Source organism: Coenobita brevimanus, chromosome 51, assembly GCF_032717465.1.
Source record: "Coenobita brevimanus isolate Jiangsu-jjx chromosome 51, ASM3271746v2, whole genome shotgun sequence".
In the NCBI taxonomy this organism is placed as follows: domain Eukaryota; kingdom Metazoa; phylum Arthropoda; class Malacostraca; order Decapoda; family Coenobitidae; genus Coenobita; species Coenobita brevimanus.
This window is the reverse complement of record NC_137004.1, coordinates 38,397,705-38,422,681: the sequence shown is the minus strand read 5'-3', so window position 1 is coordinate 38,422,681 and position 24,977 is coordinate 38,397,705. Positions and strand designations below refer to the sequence as shown.

Genomic DNA, 24,977 nt, shown 5'->3' with positions numbered 1-24,977 from the left:
GGAACATGACACCTGGCCTCGGAGACATCTAGCCCGGTCTGGTCTCTGGCGGGGTACCTGCAGGGGAGCAGATTCCACCTTCTCGGAGAGAGAAAGAGGCGGGGAGAGGGGCGCCTTGCTCTGCCACAGGAGGGGCAGGCTGAGCAAGAGGTACTACCCTCTGTAGGAACCTTGGGACTCACGGAGGGAGAGTGGCCGAGGGCCTGCTCTCCTATTTGGCGGGCCTGACAAGCCCTGCTGAAACTCCGGTCTGGGGTGTGCGTGGGAGGTCCGGGGGACACTCACTCTGTTGGGCAGCCCCGCTGGGCACTGCCTGCACTCCTACTGGGGGCAGGGGTGGAGGAGGAGTCTGAGGGGACTCCTCCAGGGACCACAGACCCTGGTGACTGGAAGAAGACACCTGGTGGGCTCTCCCGGCAATAGTCACAACTCTGGTGGAGACTGCTTTTCCACCGTAGGGACTGGGACATCTGTTCCAGGGACGTTGGAAGGAAGAGGCCCGGTGGGCACTCCCGGCCTAAGTCGCAGCTCCAGTGGAGTCTGTCTTCTGTCCATCAGGGTTCGAGCAGCCATGGGGGATGACCAGTGGTCAGCCCCGAGTGGTGTCTCCGGTGGAGTCTACCCCAGGGCCTGCCTTCCTCCCGGGGAGTACCGGTGAAGGTCGTCTGGTGGACGTGCCGATGTGCCGGCTCCCGAAGGTGGGTGGCAGAGGGTGGAGAGCCGGTGGTCACTCCACCCACAGTATACCCAGTGGGTTCTACTGTGCTGCTGCTCCCTTGGGGTGTAACAAACATCGAGGCTCCTCCTGAGTCCTCTTTCTTAGTGAAGGCTGATCCGGTGGAGTCTACCCCAGGGCCTGCCTTCCTCCCGGGGAGTACCGACGTAGGTCGTCTGGTGGACCTGCCGACGTGCCGGCTCCCGAAGGTGGGTGGCAGAGGGTGGAGGGCCGGTGGTCACTCCACCCACAGTATACCCAGTGGGTTCTACTGTGCCGCTGCTCCCTTGGGGTGTAACAAACCTTGAGTCTCCTCCTGAGTCCTCTTTCTTAGTGAAGGCTGATCCGGTGGACTCAGCATCTGAGGGTTTGTTTGGGATCTTGTCACTGCAAGTCCCACTCCAATTCTGGTGAGTGTTCCTGTAATGCTAGGTGTTTTAAGGGCCGGCTTCCAGTCCCGTTAACACCTAGTGTGTAACAGGGCTCTCTTTCTAGACTGGAGCTTAGACAAATAGGAGAGAGGTAGGACACAAAAACTCAAGGCAACAACCTTACACGTGTATTACTAAGTTGTACAGTGGAATGGGTAGATGTCACAGATACAGATACAGTGGACAATTACAACTCTTAGGTCTAGATATGGGTTATTAGTATCGTGCAGGATACTGCTCGGATCAAAATGAATAGCACTTGGGGCAGAGGTTTATGTATTATTAGTTATAGGAAGTCTAAGTTTTATATACTCGTGCGGTCGCTGGTATTGTTTCACTGTTGGTAAGTGCTTCTTTGGCACTGGGGTCTGGATATGGTTTTTGTATAAGGAGGTGTTATCAGATGGTAGTGTATTCACTATAATGGACCCGTCTCTCACTGTATGGCCGTGTTTGCGGTTGCACTGTCACTTTTGCTCACTCCACCACTTTGGTATTATCACTGACTTCCGTTATGTAGTTAGTTCACTGCTCTGCCTCTGTCACTGTGTCACAGACACTGTGCTATCACTGCCACTCTTCTCTGATCTGGGCATCATGGCGGTCAGGTACAAGGGCGGAGGAGATGTCACAGCCTTACTAATGACAGGGCTGGGTTCCGCCGGGGGCCTTCTACATCCAGAGGCCACGGGATCATGTGCAGGGGCGTCCTCTCTCGTCCGGGGCTGCGGGTGGCGAAGGGCCCCACGCTTTCAGGGTTGGGGGCGAGAGTACGGCCCTCAGGGCTGGGACTGAATAACTGCCTGAACTTCTCGCTCAGGCACCTGACGGAGGACGAAGATCTCCGGCATCAGGGTGTGGGGAGATCCCGCCCGGGAGTCCTGGGGGTGGTCTGGGGTTCCCGAGAGCTGCGGTCCCCGGTGCTTGGTGGCGCCGTCAGGATGGGGCTGCGGCATTGGCCTACATAGGGGTCCATCAGGTGAGTCTTCTCCAGAGCCGGTTGCAGGGAGCTGAGGCCAGTGGAAGTCATGGGGCCTCTCCAGTACTCTTCTAGGCTTGGGACTCCCTCTGTGTCATGGGTTGGAGAACAGAAGTCAGCTCCTGATGAAGGAGTGGCTACCAGCTGTCTCCTGCCATAGGGCCTGGCTACTGGCCGTGGCCTTCTAGGGGCACGGCTACCGGCCATTGCCAAGGCCTGGCTACTGGCCATGGCCTGGGGGAGGGAGCAGCTACCAGCAGACCCAAGGGCACCTTCGGAGCGGCTACAGGCTGTCTGCTGATTTCCCTTAGAGCAGCTACAGGCCGTCTCCTTCAGGAAGGTTGAGCGGCTACAGGCCGTCTCGAGAAGGGCACCTTCAGAATGGCTACAGGCCGTTGCCTGACGAAGGCGGGAGCAGCTACAGGCCTTCTCCTGATTCCCCTCAGAGCGGCTACAGGCCGTCTCCTTCAGGAGGGTTGAGTGGCTACAGGCCATCTTGAGAAGGGCACCTTTAGAGTGGCTACAGACCGTCTCCTGGCGAAGGCGGGAGCGGCTACAGGCCATCTCCTTCAGGAGGGTTGAGAGGCTACAGGCTGTCTTGAGAAGGGCACCTTCAGAGCGGTTACAGGCCGTCTCCTGATGAAGGCAGGAGCGGCTACAGGCCGTCTCCTTATTTCCCTTAGAGCGGCTACAGGCCGTCTCCTTATTTCCCTCAGAGCGGCTACAGGCCGTCTCCTTCAGGAGGGTTGAGAGGCTACCGGCTGTCTCAGGGGTGCCGGCAGGAGCTGGAGGAACAGCTCCACCCTGATGCTTGTTGGGGAAGGCTTGCTCCGAAGGTAGTCTGGTATTCCTGCTATGGTGGCAGTGGGTGGGCTCCGGCTCATAGGGGCGCGCGGCCTGGGCAGACTTATGCCGTCGTCGCCTTGAGTCTTGGTGTGCCGTCGTTGCTCCTCTATGGGGTCCTTGTGGGGGTGTCGGGTCGCCCCCTTTGGCACTATACTGGATTTTAGGCCCCTACGCTGAAGTGTAGTGTACTTTTACTGTACACTGCCGGGTGGTCTGGCTGTGGGGAAGAGGGGCGTCGGGTCACAGGGGAAATATGTCGCTCTTGCCTGGATAGTGTGTCAGGGAAAACAACCTCCCCGTCATCTCCTCGTGGGGTGGGTGTCACCCCCTTGTTCTCTCCTCCTGGGGTGGTGGTGTCGGGTTCACCCCGCTGCGCGGGTATTTCAATATCATCATCATCATCATCCGGACCTCCTTTCCCACCCTAGGGTAGGGTGAGTAGCAATGTCCAGGCAGCCCAAATTTGCCCAACCCAATGGGCCACGCTTCCATTCACCCATCATTCAAGCCCCCGGAATCCTGGCTCCATCGGATACGCCAAAAACATTCACCACATTCTGTAGCTTCACATAAACGTATCCGATTGAGTCAAAAAATTATAATAAAACAAAAAATTCCCATCCAGTTTTCTGTACTGCAAAATGCTCCGTCCCACTATTTTCGGCAAGTGTCGACTGAATTGTTTGGTGGGCGTTGGGGAAAAGCTTCTTGTTTTTATCCCCGTTTCATTCTTGTAGTCTTAATGAAAGGACTGAATATTCTCTGGACCTTGGGACTGACTGCCTATGTGCGTAGCCACTAGCCCGGGAACGTAATTGTGGTAAATGTGAATGTGCGTCAAGGAAATAACCAACATGGGACTGATCTTCCATAGTTTCAGTGTCAGTAATGTCATTACGTAACATCCGAACATTTCAAACAAAAAAATATTAGCATCATCTAGTGGCTCATGTTAGCTGGTTTTTCTCTAAACTGGCAACACTGAATCAAGCTCCGTGGCGTCAATTCTAACAGAATCCCCGAAAAAGGATTAATAATGTATGGAAAGTTATTTTGTAAAGAAATATTAATAAAAATATGCTGAATGTCGTTATTATTTTGATTTATCAACTATGAGCACAATAAGAGCAAACACAATTCTTGTTTTATTTCATTTAAGTATATTCGGAGCTTGAGTACAAATCAGTCAGAGACCTGCGGGTGCGCAAGGGAGGTCGTTCGCATCTTCTCGTGCTGCCGGCACTAATGTCTGTCTTAAAGAGATAACTAGAGGCACCAAAGGTGAGATACCTGAAATTTTTTGTATAGAAGTTGAGTTGAACCGCAAGAAATTAAATTTTAACGGAAAGGTGGTGTTATAGTGGGATTATTTGGCAGGGATTTCCCGAGTGGGTGATGACGCAGCTTCCGTCTGGGTGCTACCGTGTTCATTTTATTGCTAGTACCGGGTCCTTTACACCCGTTTTATTTTTTGATTCATTATGTCATGTATATAGAGTTATTGGGGCAATGTATGTGAATCTCCTATTGTAAAGTACGCAAAGTGTGTGAGTGTAGCAGTTGCTAGAGGAAGGACCGGTTTGGGGAAGACGCGCGTTCCTCCCCCGGGCCTTTGTGTCGCCTCACCCACGCCAACTCGCTGCCTTCATGTCCACTTTTCATTCATGGTATTCGTAACAACATTGCCAAATTTGCCTATGGATCACTAGAGATTTGTTTGTAAATTTTTTTCGTGGAAACAGTCTGGTTTCTGTCAACAATTTATGGCTTTGCAGCTTGTACTGGGAGTACTAAGTAAATGTATCGATAGGGGAGCTGTATGTGCATGATTTTGCCAGTAACGAGGGTATTGTAGACGTTGGTAAAAGTTCTTTCTTTACTTGAGTTTGCAGAGGAATGGAAGAAACTGTAGTGTTATAAAATGGTAGGATACAAGTAGCAATATATTACTAAAGTAGAGGGTATGTGACTGAACGATTTATATTTGTTTAATTTTTGAGATGGACTTCTCTTGGCTGTTGAAATAACATACGAAATTGCCTGCAAAGAGGAGAAATAAAATGTCCAAAAATATGTCTATTGCCAGATGCCTGTAAGGGGTGGCCACAAACAAATTGCCTCCATGTTGCCATTTCATTGCCCTGGTCCCAGGTCACACACCCCTCTTTCACATACCGGTACCTCTACTCCATCCCTCCATCTCATCCGTGGCCTCCCCCTCCACCTCATGTACACTGCTCGACAGTTTCTCGCTCTCCATCATCGCCATAAGTCCAAACCACCTCAGTGTATTTGTAATGCTTTTTATCACATCTGCATCCACACCACAACACTTCCTTCACTTCCTCATTTGTCATTTTCTCTCCATGTGACTCCACATGCGCCTTTCAGGTTAGTCATTTCTACTGCTCTCTGTCCCTCCAACAGAGTCCATGCTTCATTTCCATATGTTGGAGTTGGTATCATAATGTCATGCAGTGACTTTTTTTTTTTTTTTTTTTTTTTTCACTGCTTTCAAAGAACTAGCAACCTTTCATCCTTGTTGTACCCTTTCAAGCACTTCACCCTCTCAAGTTCCATCCTTACTCATCACACTACCCAGGTACTTAACCCTTTGAGATTTTCGGCCCTCTGCCGATTGTGTCTGTGCCAGATTCAGCCTGGCGCACATAGTGCACCGTCTTGCAGCGATATTTGTACTTATTCGGCCATTGTACACTAACTTTTTATGGTAGACTAAGGAATGTGGTACCATTTTAAAGCTGAATAGTTGCTCTTTATCATAGTATGGTTGAAAAAGGTAAATATGGTAGCTAAAAGGCCAATATGACAAGTAGAAGTTAGCCAAAAAGGAAAAATCACACACCCTTCCATAGAAAAAATTTGTAAAAAAAAAAAAAGTATTAGAGTTAAATGAAATTTGATTGCACCATGTCGGTCTACAGTAAATTACCTTTCCATTGATATATAGGTTATGGCAATTTACATTAGTTTTCTCAGAGAAAAGCAAAAGCTCTCGCTGTCACACAGGCAGATATCCGTGCTGGTAATACTGATATTAATCATGGTAAAAGCGAATATATTATACATATCTGTCTGATGTGCTTGTTAGTGTATAACCAAATACTTGGAAAAGGATAAACAGGATAGTGTATGTAGAACAAGCCCAGATAGGATATGGAAAACATGCAAAAAAACAAATGTTGTTTCATATGACTTGAATTTGAGTCATTAGAATCTCAACGGTTGGATTTACGATGACTCGAAATCGCGTCTTCAGAATCTCAAAGGGTTAATCGCACTCACATTTTCCATTTCCTCCTCATCTAGCCCCACTGTACATTCAGTGACATCATTTCTCTTGAGGACCATAACTTCTCTCTCCCCTACACTCACCTTTAGATTTTGTTTCTTACACACACTCCCAAACTCATTCATCAAGCCTTGCAGGTCCCTTTTGTCTTCACTTACCAGCACAGTTATCATCTGCAACCAACAGTAGAGGGAGTTTCCAAACTGCTCTCTCTCATTAGAGCTGCTCTAACATTCACTACCCTACCTTGTATCTCTTTTATAACCACATCCATGTACAGATTGAACAACAATGGAGACATAAAGCTTCCCTATTTCAAACCTTCAGATAGAAAATTTCACTTAATTCACTATCCACACACACTGCAGCCTTAGCACCCTTATACATACTTTCACAGCATTCAGCAACTTCCCATTTACTCCATATATTCTTAATACTTTCCCCATTCCTTGTCTGCCCACTGTCATATACTTTCTCCAAATCCATGAAGGCCACATACAACAAATTTCACTTCTCTAGAAGCTTTTCCTCTTCAGACCTAAGAATGAATATCTGATCTGCACAACCTCTTCCCATCCTAAAACCTCCCTGTTCTTCTCCAACTATAATTCAGTAAATTCTTATATCCAGAATATAATGGCTAAAGGCGTGTCTGATAGTGATGTATTGATGGATGATGAAGTAGTACCCACCTTAAAACCTCCAGATGGGGCCGAACCCCCTATAAAACTCTGTACCTCTACTGTACTGTATTTTTTCTCATAGAGAAACAACCCTAAGTAAGCATTGTACTGTACTGTACACAGTAAACACACTGTACGACCCCCAGAGGCAGAGATAACAAGGGAATTTTTATTAAATTCTTCCATTTGCTATGGTGGATAATGATGTGTGACGGACAATGCGCTGATGGATGATGAGAGTTTATGGTTGTCTCGGAACTGACAGCCTGACACCAAGAAATACCGAACTCATTTAATTGAATCGTTTATGAAGGTTTCAACATGCTTGCATGTGTTGACCATTGTCACCTAATGGTGGCTGTCCATGCTGCTCAATCTTTGGTAGTCTTCCTATTCAGTATCCCTGAGGTTTTTTCTGGCCAACCTCTCGCAACCCTACTCTCAGTGTTCACATTTTCACCTTCGTCATCTCATGAGGAAAATTATTTCCAATTACAGCAGTATAGTAGGCATAAGTTAAGACCAGATGCCCATATCCCATACCCATAAATCCCCACCTCCCCCATTTTTAATTTTCAGCATCAACCATATTTATAGGAAGGTAATTCCAGTCATATCTGTATAGCCAGGCACCTTAATCCCATAAGGGGTGGCCAGACACAAATTGCTTCCATGTTGCCCTGTTCCCTGCCATTTTGCTGCCCTCCCCTCAGCCCATATCCCCCTCTCAGTATACTGTACCCCCCCACTCCATTCCTCCAGCTCATCCTTGGTTCCCCCTCCCCCCCTCCACCACATTCATATACACACTCCTTGTTCATCTCGCTCTCCATCCTCTCCACATAACCAAACCACCTCAGTGTATTTCTCCTAACGCCTTCTATCACATCCACACCACAATGCTGCTTCACTTCCGCATATGTCAGTCTGTCTCCATGTAACTCCATGTGCTCCTCTCAAAAAAAAAAAAAAAAAAAAAAAAAAAAAAAAAAAAAATTTAAATTGTATCGTCATATGATTTTATGTAGGGTGAGAATTTGGTTTGTAAAATGGGTAATGAAGACTGATTTCAATTTTTTTCTCCAGTTTACATAATTGTCTAGGTAGCAGAAAATTTCAAGATATATCTTGTTTGTGCTCTTTGTAAATAGTAAAATGAGTTCAGTGCCATAGTTTTTCTTGAATGCTGGAAGTCTTATAAGACCCCAGCTTTTCCTTATACGAGAGGTCTTTGCTTAACCCGTCACGTCCCGAGGTTTTCCGCACCTCCGACATCCCCCAGTCCCGAGGTATTTTCGATTTTTTTTTTTTTGGCTAAAACCTTCGCTTTTGGTGAGAAACATCGAAAATTCATAGAGAAATCGCTCACCTGAGGTTTAAAGTGCCCAATCCAGGTAGGAGTTCCTCCTTACCTGAGTGGGTTTTCTAACATGCTGGCACCAAAGAAAACGAGTTCTGTGGGAGGGTAACTATTTTATCCACTCATAAACGGTATTTATTTATTTACTTGGTACGAATGTATATGTAGTATGACAGTATATTGGTTTTCAAGCAGTAATAAAGGCATTATAAGCATTGTTTCACTCACTAACTAATCACCATACCTGACCTATTTTTGCCACACTACCTGATCATTATTTCTGGCTGTTTCTTCTTCTAATGCTATGTAAACATTGTCCTCCACATTGTCATCGATTGGGGAATCACTCTGGCCCTGAATAACTTTACTAGCCAGGTCACTGGTAACAGGTCCTTTGCCAAGACAATGGCATGAGGGGGGGAGGGGGGAGGTTATCCAGTGTAAGGCATTGTCCCTGCTTGGTATCTTGTACAGGAATAGAGGAAGGTGTCCCGTGTATACATACGAAAAATCACGTGCGAAAATTGAAAATTGTGCAAATTAGGTACCTTGCAATTGCACGACGTACTGGTACGTCGCCGGGACTGGGAAATGCAAATCGTGGTGACGTACCCATACGTCGTCGGGACGGGGCGGGTTAAAATAAAAGTTGTTTCGGGTCTCTGGAAATTTCCAGTACATTGGTAAACAGTACCGTACTAAGGCCTGTATGGAGGTTTAATTATGTGTTGCTCTTCTTTGGCCATTACAGTTAACACACACACAATATATATGTATACTGTACTTTGTTGATGAAATATAAGTTGACATTAATATTGGTACTTTCAGCCACATTTATGTTGGTAAGTTTTACCTCCTCTTTGTGTTGAGCTTACCATAAAAATGGGTGGAATTTTTGCAGGTTGACCTCTGTAAGAGGCAGATTCACAGTAAATCATTCTGAAGTTACCAAACCTGACCTAACTTAGTGATGTCCTCCACTTTCTTGTATCGGATCACCTTGCTCCACTAATTGGTAGTTAATGATTGAAATGAAATTTCACCTTACTAATTTGTAAGCATATTTCTTGAATAAAAGTCATTAGCTGCTGTTCAAGATACAGTAGGCTATATCAAGTAGCAAGAAGTAAATTCCAGAAAGTGTGGTTGTATGAAAGCACAAATTCATCCTGATTACTGAGGCTGTGGAAGGAAATTTTTGTAGTAATGTGAGTGCAGGTCTTCAATAATATATATATATATATATATATATATATATATATATATATAGATTGTGGTAGGTGGGGGCGCTCACCATCCACTCACTCGATGTAGTGCTGCTCTCGGGTGTCTGCCCTTTCCTCTCCTCCATCCCTCTTTCCTTCCATCCTCTTCTGTCTTCCTTTCTTTCATTCTTTCCTTGTCCTTCTGCCTATGGGCAACTTTACACTCCCTCTTCTGTCTTTCTTTCCTTCATTCTTTTCTCCTCCTCCTGCCTGTGGGTGACTCTACACTGAGTGACAAGCCAAATGGTTTCCTGTACACCAGGAAACCATTTACTATGCTGGGTGGTAACCATATAACCAAATTTTGGCACCTGGTGGTTTAGTGGGTAATTATTGCATTCCCATCGGATTGAGCCGGTGAAGGTTTATATCCAGGGGGTGGTTGTGGTTGATTGCTTGTGTTATGCCACTCAGGGATGAGTGAGGCTGGCCACTGTCATCTTAAATGTCGGGACCAACTGCCTAGCCTCGGGCTCCTACGTTCCTCATGGGGCAATGTAGGATTGGATGATAGATAGATAGATACAGGATACTGTTTGTCATAACCTTTTCCAAATCTACTCAACTAGGTGGATAGAAATTGAGGGAAACCCTCTATTATCCGGATGACCATTACCCAGACAGTCCAATAAGTGGACGGTGTGATCTGGCTGTTCGAAACCGTTATTTGTGCATTTCCTCATAATATGTAGACATAACGCATCCGGGCTGAAATAATGGCTGCGTGAAAATTTCTGCCTGGATGGCCGGGAAATAGCTCAGTGGCGTCGCTGAGTCTGGCTGGATAGTTTACCTAGCGTCCACCAGAGACGCCCTTGCTTGGTGTTGTAAACAATTCCTCCTGGACAGTTGCTATGGCAGTGCACGTGGTGGCTTTTGTGGTGGTTCCCTGTGTGCTTCAGACTTGCTATTCTTTGCATGCCTTTTCCTAGGGTGTGTGATGATGGCCCCTCCACCAAGGAAAAGGAAGAGGGTAGTGCTGATTGTTTAGAAGCCCCGAGGAACATCCTGGGTAAGTTTGATACTGGATGGTCGTATCGTGAGTGTTGATGTTGATTTTATTCTAGCCTACTATGCTGTACCATGATTTTATTATTTTACCTTGATTTTTTCCTTTTTTCCATTATGTTTTTCTGTGCCCACTGCTTTTTTCTTGTGTAGCATTTTTTTTTTTTTTTTTTTTTTTTTTTCACTGCAGGGTATGGCCCTGCAGTGGTGATTGCTTGTCATTGGTTGATGGGTCTGCTTGACCATGGTAATTGCTTGGCTGTAGTTTGTTTGACCAGATAGTGTTAAACAACAGGAACAAGATGTTGTATGATGCATTGTAGTGGCTTTTTACACTGGCTTTCAAAGTTAGGTTATGTACAGGCTATAAAAATTTTTTCGGCACCCTTACGGCACTATATTATGCCACACCATACGAGGCATTCTGAATGACCTCCTGACTTATGGTGCGTGGTTGCTATCCCTGGCCTTGTTGGTGTGTTAATTCGTCTGCTAATGGTGAAATCCAGAGGGAGAGGGAGAGAGGTACAGGGGTACCAACCACACCACATATTCACACCGTCTGTAACAGTGATCGTTGTGTAGGGTATCGGAGCAAGGGGTGCCGAAAAATTTTTAAGCGGGTGTACAATTGGGGGCCAGGGGAAAGTCAATTATCCGTACAGAGGCATTACCCGAATGTGCCTTTGGCTCTGTTATGTCAGATAATGGAGGGATTACAACCCTTTGATTACTACAGATGACCTTGGTTAACCCCTTAACCGCGGGGATGTCAGGAGCGCGCCGTGCCCGTCCCACGGGGATAATCGCGCTCCGACTGACTTTTTAAAAATATTTGCCAAAAATCTGTTATTAGTCCTAGAATATTATAATTACATATGCATATGGCACATACCTTCAGCTTTCTCCTGGGATGTTTGTTGAGCCTTCGTCGACTACCGTACTGCAGGATTTTTGGAGACTCTGAAGTTGGGTAACGAAGTCTGCACTTTACACTTCCCGATACCCCGTAATATGGTTACCACTGCCTGATATTATCACTACAAACACTATTCTATGAATTTCAAGTAGTTTGGAATCCATATTAAAAAAAAAAAAAAAATGTGAAAGCAACGTAAATTACGAGCACGTACGAGCTTTCCACCTGTGCTCATTCCCTGCTGGTATTCTGAGGCGGAGCTGTCATTTATTATTCCTAAACACACTCACACTTTATATTCCTAGAACTTTATACACTTATTTATATATACAATATTTATCCATAAGTTTCCTGCAGTGCTAGTACAGTAATCCCGCATATTTCGCGGTAGTTACGTTCTTGTAACCCCCGCGAAGTCAATTCCGCGAATACTCTATTAACAATTGAAAACTTGCACTTGTGTCCACCATGCTGCCCATCACACAGTCCATGTCCATACTGATTGCGAGACAATTCGCCGTCAGACAATTCCCCGTCAAAACATGGATGATTCCCCTTCAGAACAATTCGCACCCTGGACGATTCCCCGCCATTCTATAAATATACTAATCAATACCTTCATCAATATACTTATTATTAATTAATCAATACTTTAATAACTATATTTCAGGGGGATCCAGCAAAGTCTACAGTATGTTCAGTAGCGTAGGTTCTGGATATTATTTATTAGTTGCACATTTAGTCAATAATTAACTTGTTTCTTCCTCGCTGTAGTCGCCTTTGAATTATATTCTAGCGTCACCCATAGCTATCTTCATTAATGAAGGCGAATTGTTTTGTGTTTGTTGTGACTGCGAATTGTCCCGAAACCTCCATACTCATCCCGAAATACCTTCTTACAAGATTGAAAGCACATACTCCATTATGAAGGAAAAACGTAAACACCGTACTGTAATACACAATTATCTACACATTTATTAACAAAACAGTACAAAATAAAAAGATGCATTAACTGGTGATAGCAAACACTCGCACGGTCGTTTCTTAGCTTGTCCAGTAACACAATTTTCTCTGCTAAGGTCATAACTTGATCGTTTTGTCACTTTGGAGTTCTTACTAATTGTATTATTAGCCTTTGGTGAGGCTGGCTTACGTCCTGGGGCCATGTGGAAAGCAAGTGGGAGGCAAGAGGCTCATATCATAGTGTGGTTACAACCACAACAGCCACTTAAGGCAGTCAGGCATGGACTGAAGAATGCGGGGCAGAGAGCAGTGTTGCCATATCCAAACAACGAAATTATGCTAGGGCAATGAAAAAATTATGCTAGATTGAGCATATTTGTTCCAAGTAAAAAATGAATTATGCTAACTTGAAGCTAAATGATAAAATTCTATACATATTCGTGCAACATATTAATTATATATTGTTTATTATGAAAATATTAAAATGAACCTACATACAGTAAGAGGATAAATATCGGTATCTACCCATACTGCTTTTTCCCACGAAACTTCCGTTTTTCTGATGGATTTTGATGTGATTCGTTCGATTTTGAGCATCATTTCCGTCGGAAATAACCAGATTTTGAGATATGACCCCCCCCCATCCCCCTGAAATAATGAGGGATCTTTGGGGAATCGGGGGTTATAGGGAGGGGGGGGAAACAGAAAATGGTCATTTCCGACTGAAATGAAGCTGAAAATCGAATTAATCATACCAAAATCCATCGGAAAAACCTAGGTTTCATGGGTAAAGTACAAAGCTCAAACTTATCCTAACCTAACCGAACCAAACCGAACCTAACCTAAAACCTAACCTAACCTAACCTAACCTAATCCAACCCAACCAAGCCCAAACTGAAAGTAACCAACTATTCAAACATCTTACCTTATTCGTCTCTCTCTCTCTCTCTCTCTCTCTGATTTGTAGCTTTTATAAAATTATTCCAAAAATATTCCATTCCATTCTAAATTATGCTAGAATGATTCTAAAACTTCTAATATGCTAAAAAATATTCCAGACTCGAAAATTTGATCAAAATTATGCTAAAAGAATAAAATTATGCTAGATATGGTAACACTGGCAGAGGGGCCACGGGAAAGGGACAGAGGGTGGCGTGAGTTTACCGCGCTACAATTGGAAGCTGCGGGAATTTCAATTTTTTTTTTTTTTTCTGTATATTCAAGGATATTTTTGTTGAACTTATTAATGCTAAGAAAATCCGCGAGAGGGCAAAACCGTAGACAAAAAATCCTCAAAAAATGCGGGATTACTGTAGTTTATTGTCACTCCAGGCATTCACTTTCTCGTTCAGTAAACTAGCGTAGAGAGCACTTTTGCTCTCAATATTCCAAGTATTTATACTCATATTCTTATATTATTAATTATTTACATTTGTTTACATTTTCTATTTTATTTATATTATTTACATTTCTCTTTTATTTACACATGCAGTGTCACTTGCAGTAACTTATAAAACTATTTTCCACTGTACAATTATACTTACATTCATTGCTTTCACTGGCTATTTACACATTATTTACATTTCTGCTCTCACTGTTTTAGAACTTAGGACACAGAAGCACTCGTACTGGGGGTTTCCGTAACCATTTCCTCCACTGCCTCATCCCACGAGTCGCCAGAAAGATCGTAGTCACTGTCCATCATAATCATTGATAAATTAGCCTGTTAACATTCCAGGGCAGAGTCACTTAGCCCTTTACCCCTTCCCACACGAGGTTTAGCAGGGGTAGAGGTCACAGTGCCCTCTGCGGTGGGCTCAGAAGCGGTGGAAGTGGACGGGCGCAAATCAGACGTGGTTTCATCTCGAAAGACGACAGTAAACTGAATGATGCGGTGTTTATGGGCAGAGAAGGGTTGACAATGTCAGTGTGGTGACTGCTGCTAATTTATATGCTATGAAATGATTGGCAGGAAATCTAGACAATACATAATAAATTAGGTAGTTCCAGGTGAACGTAAATATCACTTAGGCTTCTCCCTTCCTTTTTCGTATATATTTTTGTTATGAGAACAGGTCATACGGCATATTTCAAGGGGAAATAAACTGGGAAAATTAGCGAATGAGTGCGTGTTGGGTGTTGCCAGGTGATAATTATTCCATTCCAGATGTATGGCAGTATCAATTACCTTTTCTCTCTCTTTTATATATTATTTTGTATAAGAACAGGGCATAGGGCACATTTCAATGGATAAAATGAGTGGAAAAATCCGTCCAGGATTTGTGTAGTGCAGCGCGGCTGGCCAGGTGGGAGGAGAGGGTAGTGGAGGGGAGTCAAGGAAAGGGAAAAATGGCTAAATTGTCAACAGTGGATGGGAGTACAGATGACATTAACAGTGCTGACTATAGCTGGACACTAATTGTACTGTACTGATAGATGATACAAGCCACCACTTGAAAGCCCGGGCAATTCAAAATAACACAGAATCACAAAAGTGACGCCCCGCGGTATGATCCCTTGCGCCCGAGCGTCACGCAAGTGACGCCCCGCGGTTAAGGAGTGGATGTGGGTGAAGTATGTGAGAATTATCGAAAATCATGAAAAAATTTCAGTACAGTATGTTCAGGCAGCCTGTCTCAACAGTTGTACCAAGTACTGTACAATATTTTGACAGTTCGTTGATTTTGGGGGGAATAATGGGCAGTTTTGTATAGATAACCCAGGAGCCTGTTGTAAGAATGCCGATTGAGCGCACCATGTATGCTATTAACATTTTTTCCCCAGCAAATCCATGTTTTTTATTATGATTGCTATGATGTAAAGGGGCAAAGGAACAAGGTTTGCATGTCATGTGACAATCTTTGACCACAACAGAGGGTATGAATCATCTTCACTTCTGCATCTTGGTATTAAAATTTTATACTTTGGAGGGAATATCTTTTTTTTTTTTTTTTTTTTTTTCCCTTAAAGGTACAGTATATATATGTACAGTATATCCTCAAAGAACCAGGTACCAGACTCTGTTTAGGTACAAATATACATACCGGGTACCACAAAAAGGTCATAAGAACAGGATTATGGTTTGTGTAACTTGAGATGCGCGTTTCCAAAAATTGTGCTATTCCACATGCAGGAACTATAATTATATTCTCTTAAGAAACCTAGTCTCATGAATTTTTTCTTCTTCTTGATCATTAGTCTGTCTACATGACTTTTTTTTTTTTTTTTTTTTTTTTTTTTTAAGCTGGTTTTGGGGTGGGTGCTTTTTTTTTTTTTTTTTTTTTTTTTTTTTTTTTTTTAAGGAGCTGTTTTGTGGGTGGGTACTTTTTTTTCTTTTTCTTTTTGTAGCAGCTGTTTTGGGGGCGTGGGAAATATTCATACTGCTGAAAAGCGATATATATATATATATATATATATATATATATATATATATATATATATATATATATATATTCAAATTTACTTTCGTGTCAAGTGGGGTTGGTGGAGGATTAGTGCCCCTCCCTGTAAAACAATTAACTCTAAGCCCTTGGCCACCCCATTTGGGACACATGGCGTCTGGCAATGGATGGATGGGACTTTCCTATGATCTCAAATGTTTATAGAAAATCTGGGATCATTTTTGTGATGCTCTATGTAGGGGATATATGTGGTAATAATTTAAAAGTGAAATTGTAGAACTAGATAGATTTCAAAAATTCTCGGAAATTGTCAAAAACCACCAAAAAATCACCAAATCTCATTTTTACCCTCCAAAATATAATTCCAGAAAATTGAAAAAAGGTCCAAAACACATCTCTTGAAAGGTTACATTTATATATGGTAAATTTTTCATTCCTTTCTGTCCATTTTTTTGTATTTCACCCAGATACTCTCCTTGGGGGATGCCATGACCAACCAGAAATGTTTGGCTTGCACCCCCCCCCCTTTTTTTTTTTTTTTTTTTTTTACAGTATGATCTGTGTGTTGTATTTTCTACCATTGAAGGTATACAGTATTTGAGCATCAGTTGGACAATACTGTAGTAAAAATATTTTCTGGATTTAGGCCTAATTCTGTAGTATTGTAAAAATATTGATTTTTCATATTGTTTTATGGAAAATGAGGCATTTAAATATGTAAAGTCCATTTTCTCATGTAATGACTAATTTTGGCTGGTTAGGGTGGTTATGGCCATGTATGTGGGTGCTCACGCCCAGGTAAGAGTGAATGGAAATTTGAGTGATGAGTTTTCCATGAATGTTGGTGTGCATCAGGGGTCAGTTTTGAGTCCCTTGTTGTTTATCATGGTACTTGAAGCCCTCTCACATGACTTCAGAAATGGACTCCCTTGGGAGATGTATGCTGATTTGTTGTTGATTGTAGAGAATGAAAGGGAGGCGGAGGAAAGATTTAGGAAGTGGAGAGATGGTATGGAGCACATGAGCTAGAGAGTAAATGCAGATAATGCAAAAGTGATGATATCTAGGGCTGGTGGCGGTACTGTTAGAGACGAGGGAGAGTGGCCATGTGCAATCTGCCACAAGGGCATGGGAAGTAATTCCATCTTGTGCAGTGTTTGTAATAAGTGGGTGTACAAGAGATGTAGTAGTATTAGAGGTAGACTGCGAGAAAGTGCAGATTTTGTGTGCGGTGTGTCGGGGAGAGCAGGTGGAGATTGTCAGGCATGAAAGGCTTGAACTTGCTGTGGAGTATCTTGAGTGTGTGGAAGAGTTTAGTTATATGGAAGACATGTTATGTGCTGGAGGTAGGGCTGGAGCTAGCTCTGTAGCTAGGGTGAGGAGTGGTTGGAAGAAGTTCAGGGAGCTGTTGCCTCTCCTGAAAGTGAGATGGCTCTCCCTATATGCTAAGGGATCTTTTTATGCGGATTTGTTAGGACTGTAGTGCTGTATGGTATTGAGACCTGGGCAGTAAACGAACAGGATATTTGCAGGCTCAAACGTACAGAAATGACAATGATAGGTGAATGTGCAGTGCGTCCCTGTGTACAAGGCCTAGGGGTGGGAGGGGGCTAGGTTTATGATGGAAGAGTTGAGAGGTAGGATGGGACTGGAATTTATTGGTGTTGCGATAAGAGAGGTACACTCAACCCTCGGCTATCATTCCCAATTGGTCCCACTATGGCTGTGCTATAGCCGAAACCGTGATAGCCGAATTGAAGCACTTATGGTAATAATTCTAATTGGTGCCATGACCTCAATATTTACCCCTAAGATACCTTTTTTGTACCACATACTAATATATAATAGTCTAAAAATGAGCATGTTTTATGATGTGATCACGATTCTTATAAATACCCCTCACAGTTGATTCACTGATGTTATGTATCTTCCCCACACTTCGCTTGGTCTCACCATTCTCTATAAGTTTCACATTTCCAGTTTATCTGCATAACTTAGGTTCTTCCTCTTCTTTATTTCCCTGCCAGGTGCTGCAGCATTATGTTGGGTGATGGTAGGGGGACGGGGAGGGGGTACATTGGCCATGGTCATACAATAAATAAGGTTATTGTTCTCACTATCATTGTTCACGGTCTGAGGGCGCGCACTTGAATGGTTTGGCAGTCAGGAGACTCGGCAGGGCGGCCAATCAGCGCTCAGCTGGCGCTTACGTCACATGGCCAATCACGAAGTGAAGCTTTTGTTGGCTGGGCGTATCACTGGAGCCTGGCCTTTTTGAAGTGCGCGATAGCAGGCATTTAGTGCATGATAAAGGTATTTGGGTAGTTTTTTATATAGGCGTGATAGCGAGATACGCTATAGCGGAACCCGTGATAGCCGAGGGTTGAGTGTAGATTTAGGTGGTTTGAGCATGTGGAGCGAATGGGGTATGGTAATTGGGTGCAGAAAGTTAGAAGTGTTAATATTGGGTGGGGTTTCGAGGAGTAGTACAAAAAAAACCTGGGACAAGGTCATTAAGTGTGACCTCGGGGTTAAGGGACTGAACAGGGAGGCTGCCAGGGATCTTGCAGCATAGAGAGCCGCCATTAGGTGACCAAGGCCGATGCATGCAAGCATGTTGGAGCCTTCAAAAATGAAATGAAACTTACATTAATTGTGGCAGTCAGAGGATTAAGATCTTAAAATAGGTTTCTGTAACTTATAGCCAAAAGTTTGAAAAATACAGTATGCATGTATTTTTGTTTAAATTTTCAGAGATTGGACTTTTTCTTGGCAGTGGCAAGATTTTAATTTTTTTCAGTAACAAAGGAAAAATGAGTGAATACAAAAATAGTACACCTGGTTACAGGTGTCTTTCATAAAAAAATCTGCAGTAGTTTGACTTGCATAGCTTTAGGCTGAAGTTTGAGGGAAACCATTCTGGGGAAGCAAGTTCCAAGAGATGCAGTTCGGGGAATAAAAGACTTCTGATTGGCAGTTCTGCAATATGGCATTGTGACAGTCCAGTCATGAGCACTACTTGATGCCTGTTTAGCATGCGGGAAGGCGTGGAGAGGTGGCACAGTGGATGCTAAGTTCATCTGAGCATTTGCCATAAAAGTATCTGTAAAACAGTGCAAGGGAGGCAACATTCTTCTTGCCTGTAAGGGGGGTAGTTTATTTATAATAGAAGTGTTATTAATAATTCCAATACCTTTGTTCTGAATTTTGTCCAGTTTTAGTGTAACCACTCCACATCCATTCCACAAGGGCGAGCAGTAGAATGCAGAGAGTGCACATGACTCATATAAATGGTATCTAACTGCTCGTCAGTGAAGAAGTTGCGGACTCTGTACAGTAACCTAAGCTACGTTGAAGTGGTTTTAGCAAGTGATCTAACATGAATGGTCCAGCTGAGGGCACTTAAGTGAAATGCTGAGAATTTCGATACTAGATAGGAATATTAGTAGCATGGAAGTAATATAGGAATCAGGCAATATCTGTCTTAGTAAATTGTATATATCTGGTTTTCCTTGCATCAAGTGATACAATGTTATTTTGTCCCCATTCTATGATCATGGGTAGGACTTGATTTATGGAGATTGATGTCCAGAGTTATGAGGTAGAGATGTTAAACTTTGTGAATTAGTGTTTTAAGTGTGAATGAACTGTGAAGTGTTAAGTTATCTGCTTAAGAGTGAATGGGATTATGGATGACGGATTAAATATTATTGATGAGAATTAGGAATAGGGTTGGAGCCAGAATTGATTCTTGTGGCACATCGGCATTAATCGAGTGAGAATTGGAATATACAGTAAAACCTCATTATAACAGACTAATTTGGGCTTAAGCCATTTTGAAAAAAGCAAAAATCCGATAAAAGCAACATCTGGACTTCCCCATGCAAACCCTGGCATTTTGTGATACATCAGACAACAGTCCGGATGGCACCAACGTTTTTTAAACAGTTTTTGCTACCACTGCAGTACTGTATTCTATTATACCTTCATTGCAATAATCAAATGGTATAAAATATTTAATAATACTGTTCTGTAGACTGATAAACTTTTTTTTTTTTTGGAACATAGCTGAAGTGGTCAGGCAGTCAAGACTGCTTCTGGCTTTATTGGACTTTTTCCAATATACAGTACAAGTATTTAGTCAGATAATTCCTCAATTCTAAGAAAGGTGAATTCCAGTCTATTAACCTCTCAAGTGCTAGTCTCATCGATCGAGCTTTTTGCGCAATTTCTTAAGAGGATGAGCAACACCGATTGTACAACATCCACTAAAAACTGGCGGAAGCTGGCTCCACCCCAGCTGTTACATAGATGGCTTCTAACCAATCAGAACTAGGTGTTGGACACACCGGAGGGGGGACCCAGGCCCGTCACCAGGTGGTGGGGGGTGTACGCCCCATGTCCCTGTACTCCACTACCTTGTTACAACCTTATCTCCCACCATTCTTACCACCACATCAACCCCTCCCACGCTGTCCTTATGCATCCCCCCCCCCTCTCATGTGGATCCCCCTCAATGTCCTCCCCCCCCCCAGTCAACTGGGGGGAGGTTATTTCCCCCCTACCCTCCCTCCATGTCCCTGTACTCCACTTTGGCCCTTCCTTTGTGTCCCTCCATCCCCATCCACCCCCTCCTGGCCTTACCAGCTCCCCCCACCCCCACACCCCCTAGCACCTCCCTGGACTCGAATATTTTGCATATTTTTTATGCTTTATGGCACGTGATTTTGAATCATTGCCTGTAATTTATTGGTGTTTGCATACAGATATGCACACCACAATTATTTTAGCTGTCTTTAGTCGAGACCCACTTGAAAAAGACATTTTATTTTATGCCGACGAATGGAAGCATGTTGGAGTCTTCAAAACGAAACGAATCGAAAACTAGATTTGACAGCTCAGAGGGGAGGGGAGGTTAGGCGAGGGGAGGGGAGGGAAGGGAAGGGGAGGGAGGGGATTGGAGGTTTGAAGAGGGGAGAGAAGGGGAGGATAATTTTTACTATTTATATTTTTATTGGGGGGTTCATGACCAATTTCCTTTGCTAGATTTGACAGCTTAGTGGGGAGGGAAAAGAGGGGAGAGGTTAGGCGAGGGGAAGGGAAGGGGAGGGAGGGGATTGGAGGTATGAGGAGAGGAGGGAAGGATAATTTTTATTTATCATTTATTTTGGGGGTTTGTCACTATTTTATTTTTTTCTATGCACATTACAATGGTTTATAACATCTATACACACCATAAAAAAATTATTTTGGTGATTTTTGTACGTATTTTTGCGAAGAAAACAGGTGCGAGCGGCGTATTTTCTTTCTTACCGGGGCCGTGACGGGTAACTATTATAAACTTTGATGGGCCATAGCTTGGTAACTATTGGGTCTAGGAGGGTGGGGTTTGCGTTTTCAGGTGTGTAAATTCAAGCTCTATAAATCGGGCATAAAACTTTTAACCTTTGAGGAAGTCGAAAAATTGGCCTGTTTTTGCGTCCTGGGGGGCAGTCGAGGCTGGGGATTTGCGTACCCTAGGGGTTAAAGTTCATTATATTGAGGTTGTAATGTACATAATCTACTTTTGCGTGGTAGGTGGTGGTGATCATCATCCACTGACGATGTAGTGCTGCCTACTACTTGTTTCCTCTTTATCATTCTTTTTCTGTGTCTGTTCTCCTCTCTTCCTATTTCTCCCATCTCTCCTGTCACTTTTTATCATCTTTGCTTTTCAGGTGGCACATTGAGTGACAGGCCTAATGTTACCCTGTATGTCATGAAACAGTTTACAACGCGGGGTGGTAACCAAATAACTAACTCATACGTGTTCCCTGTTTGTCAACAAGTGGGTTGGTGGGGAGTTAGTGCCCCTCCTGTACCCATTAGTACCCAGTGAAGGCTCAGACCTATGTAGACTGGTTATTGATGTCACAATTTAATGCAAGGAGGAAGTGGCATTGGATAAGGGAGTAGGGATGAAATCAACTGTTGATAGTATCACATCATGTGCAGGTTATTGCGTATTTGGTAAACTGGCTACTCACCCAGTCTTTGACAGCACTCTGTCCTGCTCGAATAGTTGCCTTTTCTTGTCAGATGGGGAGCTTACGACCACAGTGGTGAGTTCAGCTAATATCTCTCATGAATAGGTCTACTGTGCTATATCTAAGATGGTGTGTATTTCAATGAGTTTTGAATATAATTGCAAAAACAGCTGCACCACATTTTTTTTTTTTTCCCCCCACCCCAAGGTGCAACCCACAGGTTTTCTGACTCTTCTTCAGAAGTCTTCGTAAGATTTAAGATGAGTAAATTGTCAAGAGATAACAAAAATAATAAACACAGGACTGAAGGGGATAATTATTGTTACTGCTTGCAGAATGGAAGTCAGTCAGTAAATATATCACTGAATTGAAAGGGTTAATCTATTTTTGCAGCGTGCAGTTTTGGATTATCCATACCAAAATCTGGAATAATTTACATGGGCTTAGAGCCACATAGGTTGACACTACAAAAAATGAGGATATGTAGTACAGTATATACCATTTCCATCTATGTATTTCACTCACTCAAGAAATAACAGTATACTTAGTGCATGTAACTGAACAAGAATGCAGATGAAATGGGCCAATGGTGAACTGATAACCATAAAGGAAGTACATTTTTAATAATTAAGATCATATTAACATAAGTGTGTAAGAAGTATAAAATTGCCTGGTTTTGTGTTATGACAGTATTTTACAAATGTAACTTCCATCAGTGATGATGGAGATGTGTACAGTATATGAAAATTGTCTAGATTTAGGAAATACAGTAATCCCTCCACTATCCGATGTAATAGAGTCAAAGGCATGTCTGGAAAGTGGGTCCATCTGGATAGTGGCCCCATGCCTCCTGGACTGGTATTTATGGACCTTAACCCAGCCTAACTTTGAAAGGCATCTAAATAACTCCCTATTGGACATGCATAGCACCTATTTAAGACCCTATTCACACCAATAATGGACATAAAGCATGAAATAAATGAAAAGGAACCAGGGAATGAGGAATTAGAAGTGAGGATGGAAAATGCAGGTACTGTATTTAGCATGTACTTGTTACTTACTGCACGTGTGTGGCTGCCTCCTCTAAGGCTCTGGCAGTGGTGAAAATGCTCTTGAAGCACGTACAGTAATCCAGTGTTGTGCTACACTTAATTCTTTGCACTGAGAGTTATAATTGTTTAACAATACACATTCTGTTCTTAATTGTGCCATGCCAGTTTCAGCCGCCACTTTGCACTCCACACTTAATCCTTTGCACTCTTAAATTCTAAAATCTTAACACTGCACAACACTGTAAATTCCCATGTGGTCTAGTGGCGAGGTATTGCGGTTTATTCACTGTTTATTCACAAAAATGAGCACATGTGGCATCCATTACGATGAACATCTACTCGTGTTGGTGGTTAGGCGGTAACTGGTGAGGAGGGGGAGGAAGGATGGGGTGAAGGGGCCATGCATAAACACAGCTGTTCGGTGCTGTGCGCCAGTTTCAAATTGCGGGTGGGAAAAATTAGGATTTAGGGGGAATTTTTTTTCTTTTGGCCATTTTTGGGTTCTGAAGGTCTAAGCCCACAATGTCTGGTAAGTGGGGAGTCTGGATAGTGGGCATCCGGATAGTACAGGGATTACTGTACTATCTTTATGATATTTGCTGATGGATACAAATAGATGTAAAAGTAATTGGTTTTTGTATTGGTACTGTATTACAGGATCTGCAGTATTTATGCAGTTGGTCAGAGGACTGACAGTCGAACTTACGAGACCTTTAAGTTACTGTAGAGGCTAATTCCCATTTGTGTATTTTTGTGCAATATTTGATGTGGTACTGAGGAGGAGCCTGTGCATGGTGATAGTGTGCACCCTTGGTTGAGCAACTGTGGCGACAACCCGAGAGCCAAACCACCTCTTATTTCCCTGTGCTTTGCCAAGGGAGGAACCCTGGTCCATCCTTGGTGTGGCACTCAAAAGTGGGGAAGAGAGAGATTCTTGCACAGCACCTGTGGAATAGCTTCACACGTGATGTTGCTTTCTTATTTTTGGCCAGACAGACCAGGGTTAAGGAACAACAACAAGTAACTTTAACATAGTAGAGCTGCACATCATTTAGGCATTCGCAAGCCAGCTGTTGTAGTATATGGAAACTTGTACTAGACTGTATTACTATTGAGATACCCTGGGGATATGTGTAAAGCTTACTGGAGACTAGAAAGCTGTCATGGTTATCAGGTATTATAGATTCATTTGACTCTTTCATTACAGCAGTCATGGAGGAGTTGCTGTCACTGAAGTGGAATAATCATCGAACCACCTTCATACACATCTTAGGGGTTCTCAGGGACAAGGTATGTTATTTTACCTGATAGTGAAATGGGTAATGGGAAGAAAGTGTGTATGCATGTGTGCCTTGAGAAGTCAAGGTTATTTGTTCAAGGGAAGGTTACTGTGTAAGTTAGTGTATAACTGAAAAGTCATGGGACATATCCTAGGCACAGGCCAGCACTATTTTTGAACCCCACAGGGTTATCTGTATACTTTTATACAAACTTGCTACCACTCTAATCACTTAACAGAAATTGAACATCTGTTCTGTCTGTACTTAATGATTTTGGACAAGGCACAAATCACAGCCTTCCGCCACTCTGCTGTTAAAGCTATTACTCATCAATGTCTTTTTTCACATGACTGCACTTTATCCTTTGCATAATTCAGCACCAGCTGCCATCCCAGACTTAATCATCTTTTAAGAATTATTTGCTGTCATTCACATTCAGGGACACTTCAATCTTTGTACACTACGAAAGTCAGTCAGGATTACCATTCTTGAGTTCGAAATGTTTCCTTATTTCTCTCATGTGGTAACATTACCCCTTTATTCAGGGTTTATATATATATATATATATATATATATATATATATATTTTTATATAACGAATGAGGATATAAAGGAGCGTTGTGGTGTTGATGTGGATGTGATAGGAAGCGTTATGAGGAACACACTGAGGTGGTTTGGCCATGTGGAGAGGATGGAGGGTGAAAGACTGACGAAGAGAGTGTATGTGAATGAGGTG

The 24,977-nt window shown here is 43.1% G+C and overlaps 1 protein-coding gene across 13 annotated transcripts in view; it reads left to right on the top strand.

The window, feature by feature from the left end:
- The first annotated feature begins 4,174 nt into the window (after positions 1–4,174).
- LOC145400266 (uncharacterized) overlaps positions 4,175–24,977 on the top strand; it is a 133,392-nt gene continuing 112,589 nt past the window's right edge. For 12 of the 13 annotated variants that reach the window (XR_013897406.1, XM_080272813.1, XM_080272808.1 and 9 more), the window contains exons 1-2: positions 4,175–4,252; positions 24,169–24,251. Coding sequence is in view for 12 of the 13 variants with exons in the window: in XM_080272813.1 (XP_080128939.1) it covers positions 24,174–24,251 (78 nt within the window). In the remaining variant the exon portion in view is untranslated. The remainder of the gene's footprint in view (positions 4,253–24,168; positions 24,252–24,977) is intronic. The other variant, XM_080272804.1, reaches the window with a different exon arrangement.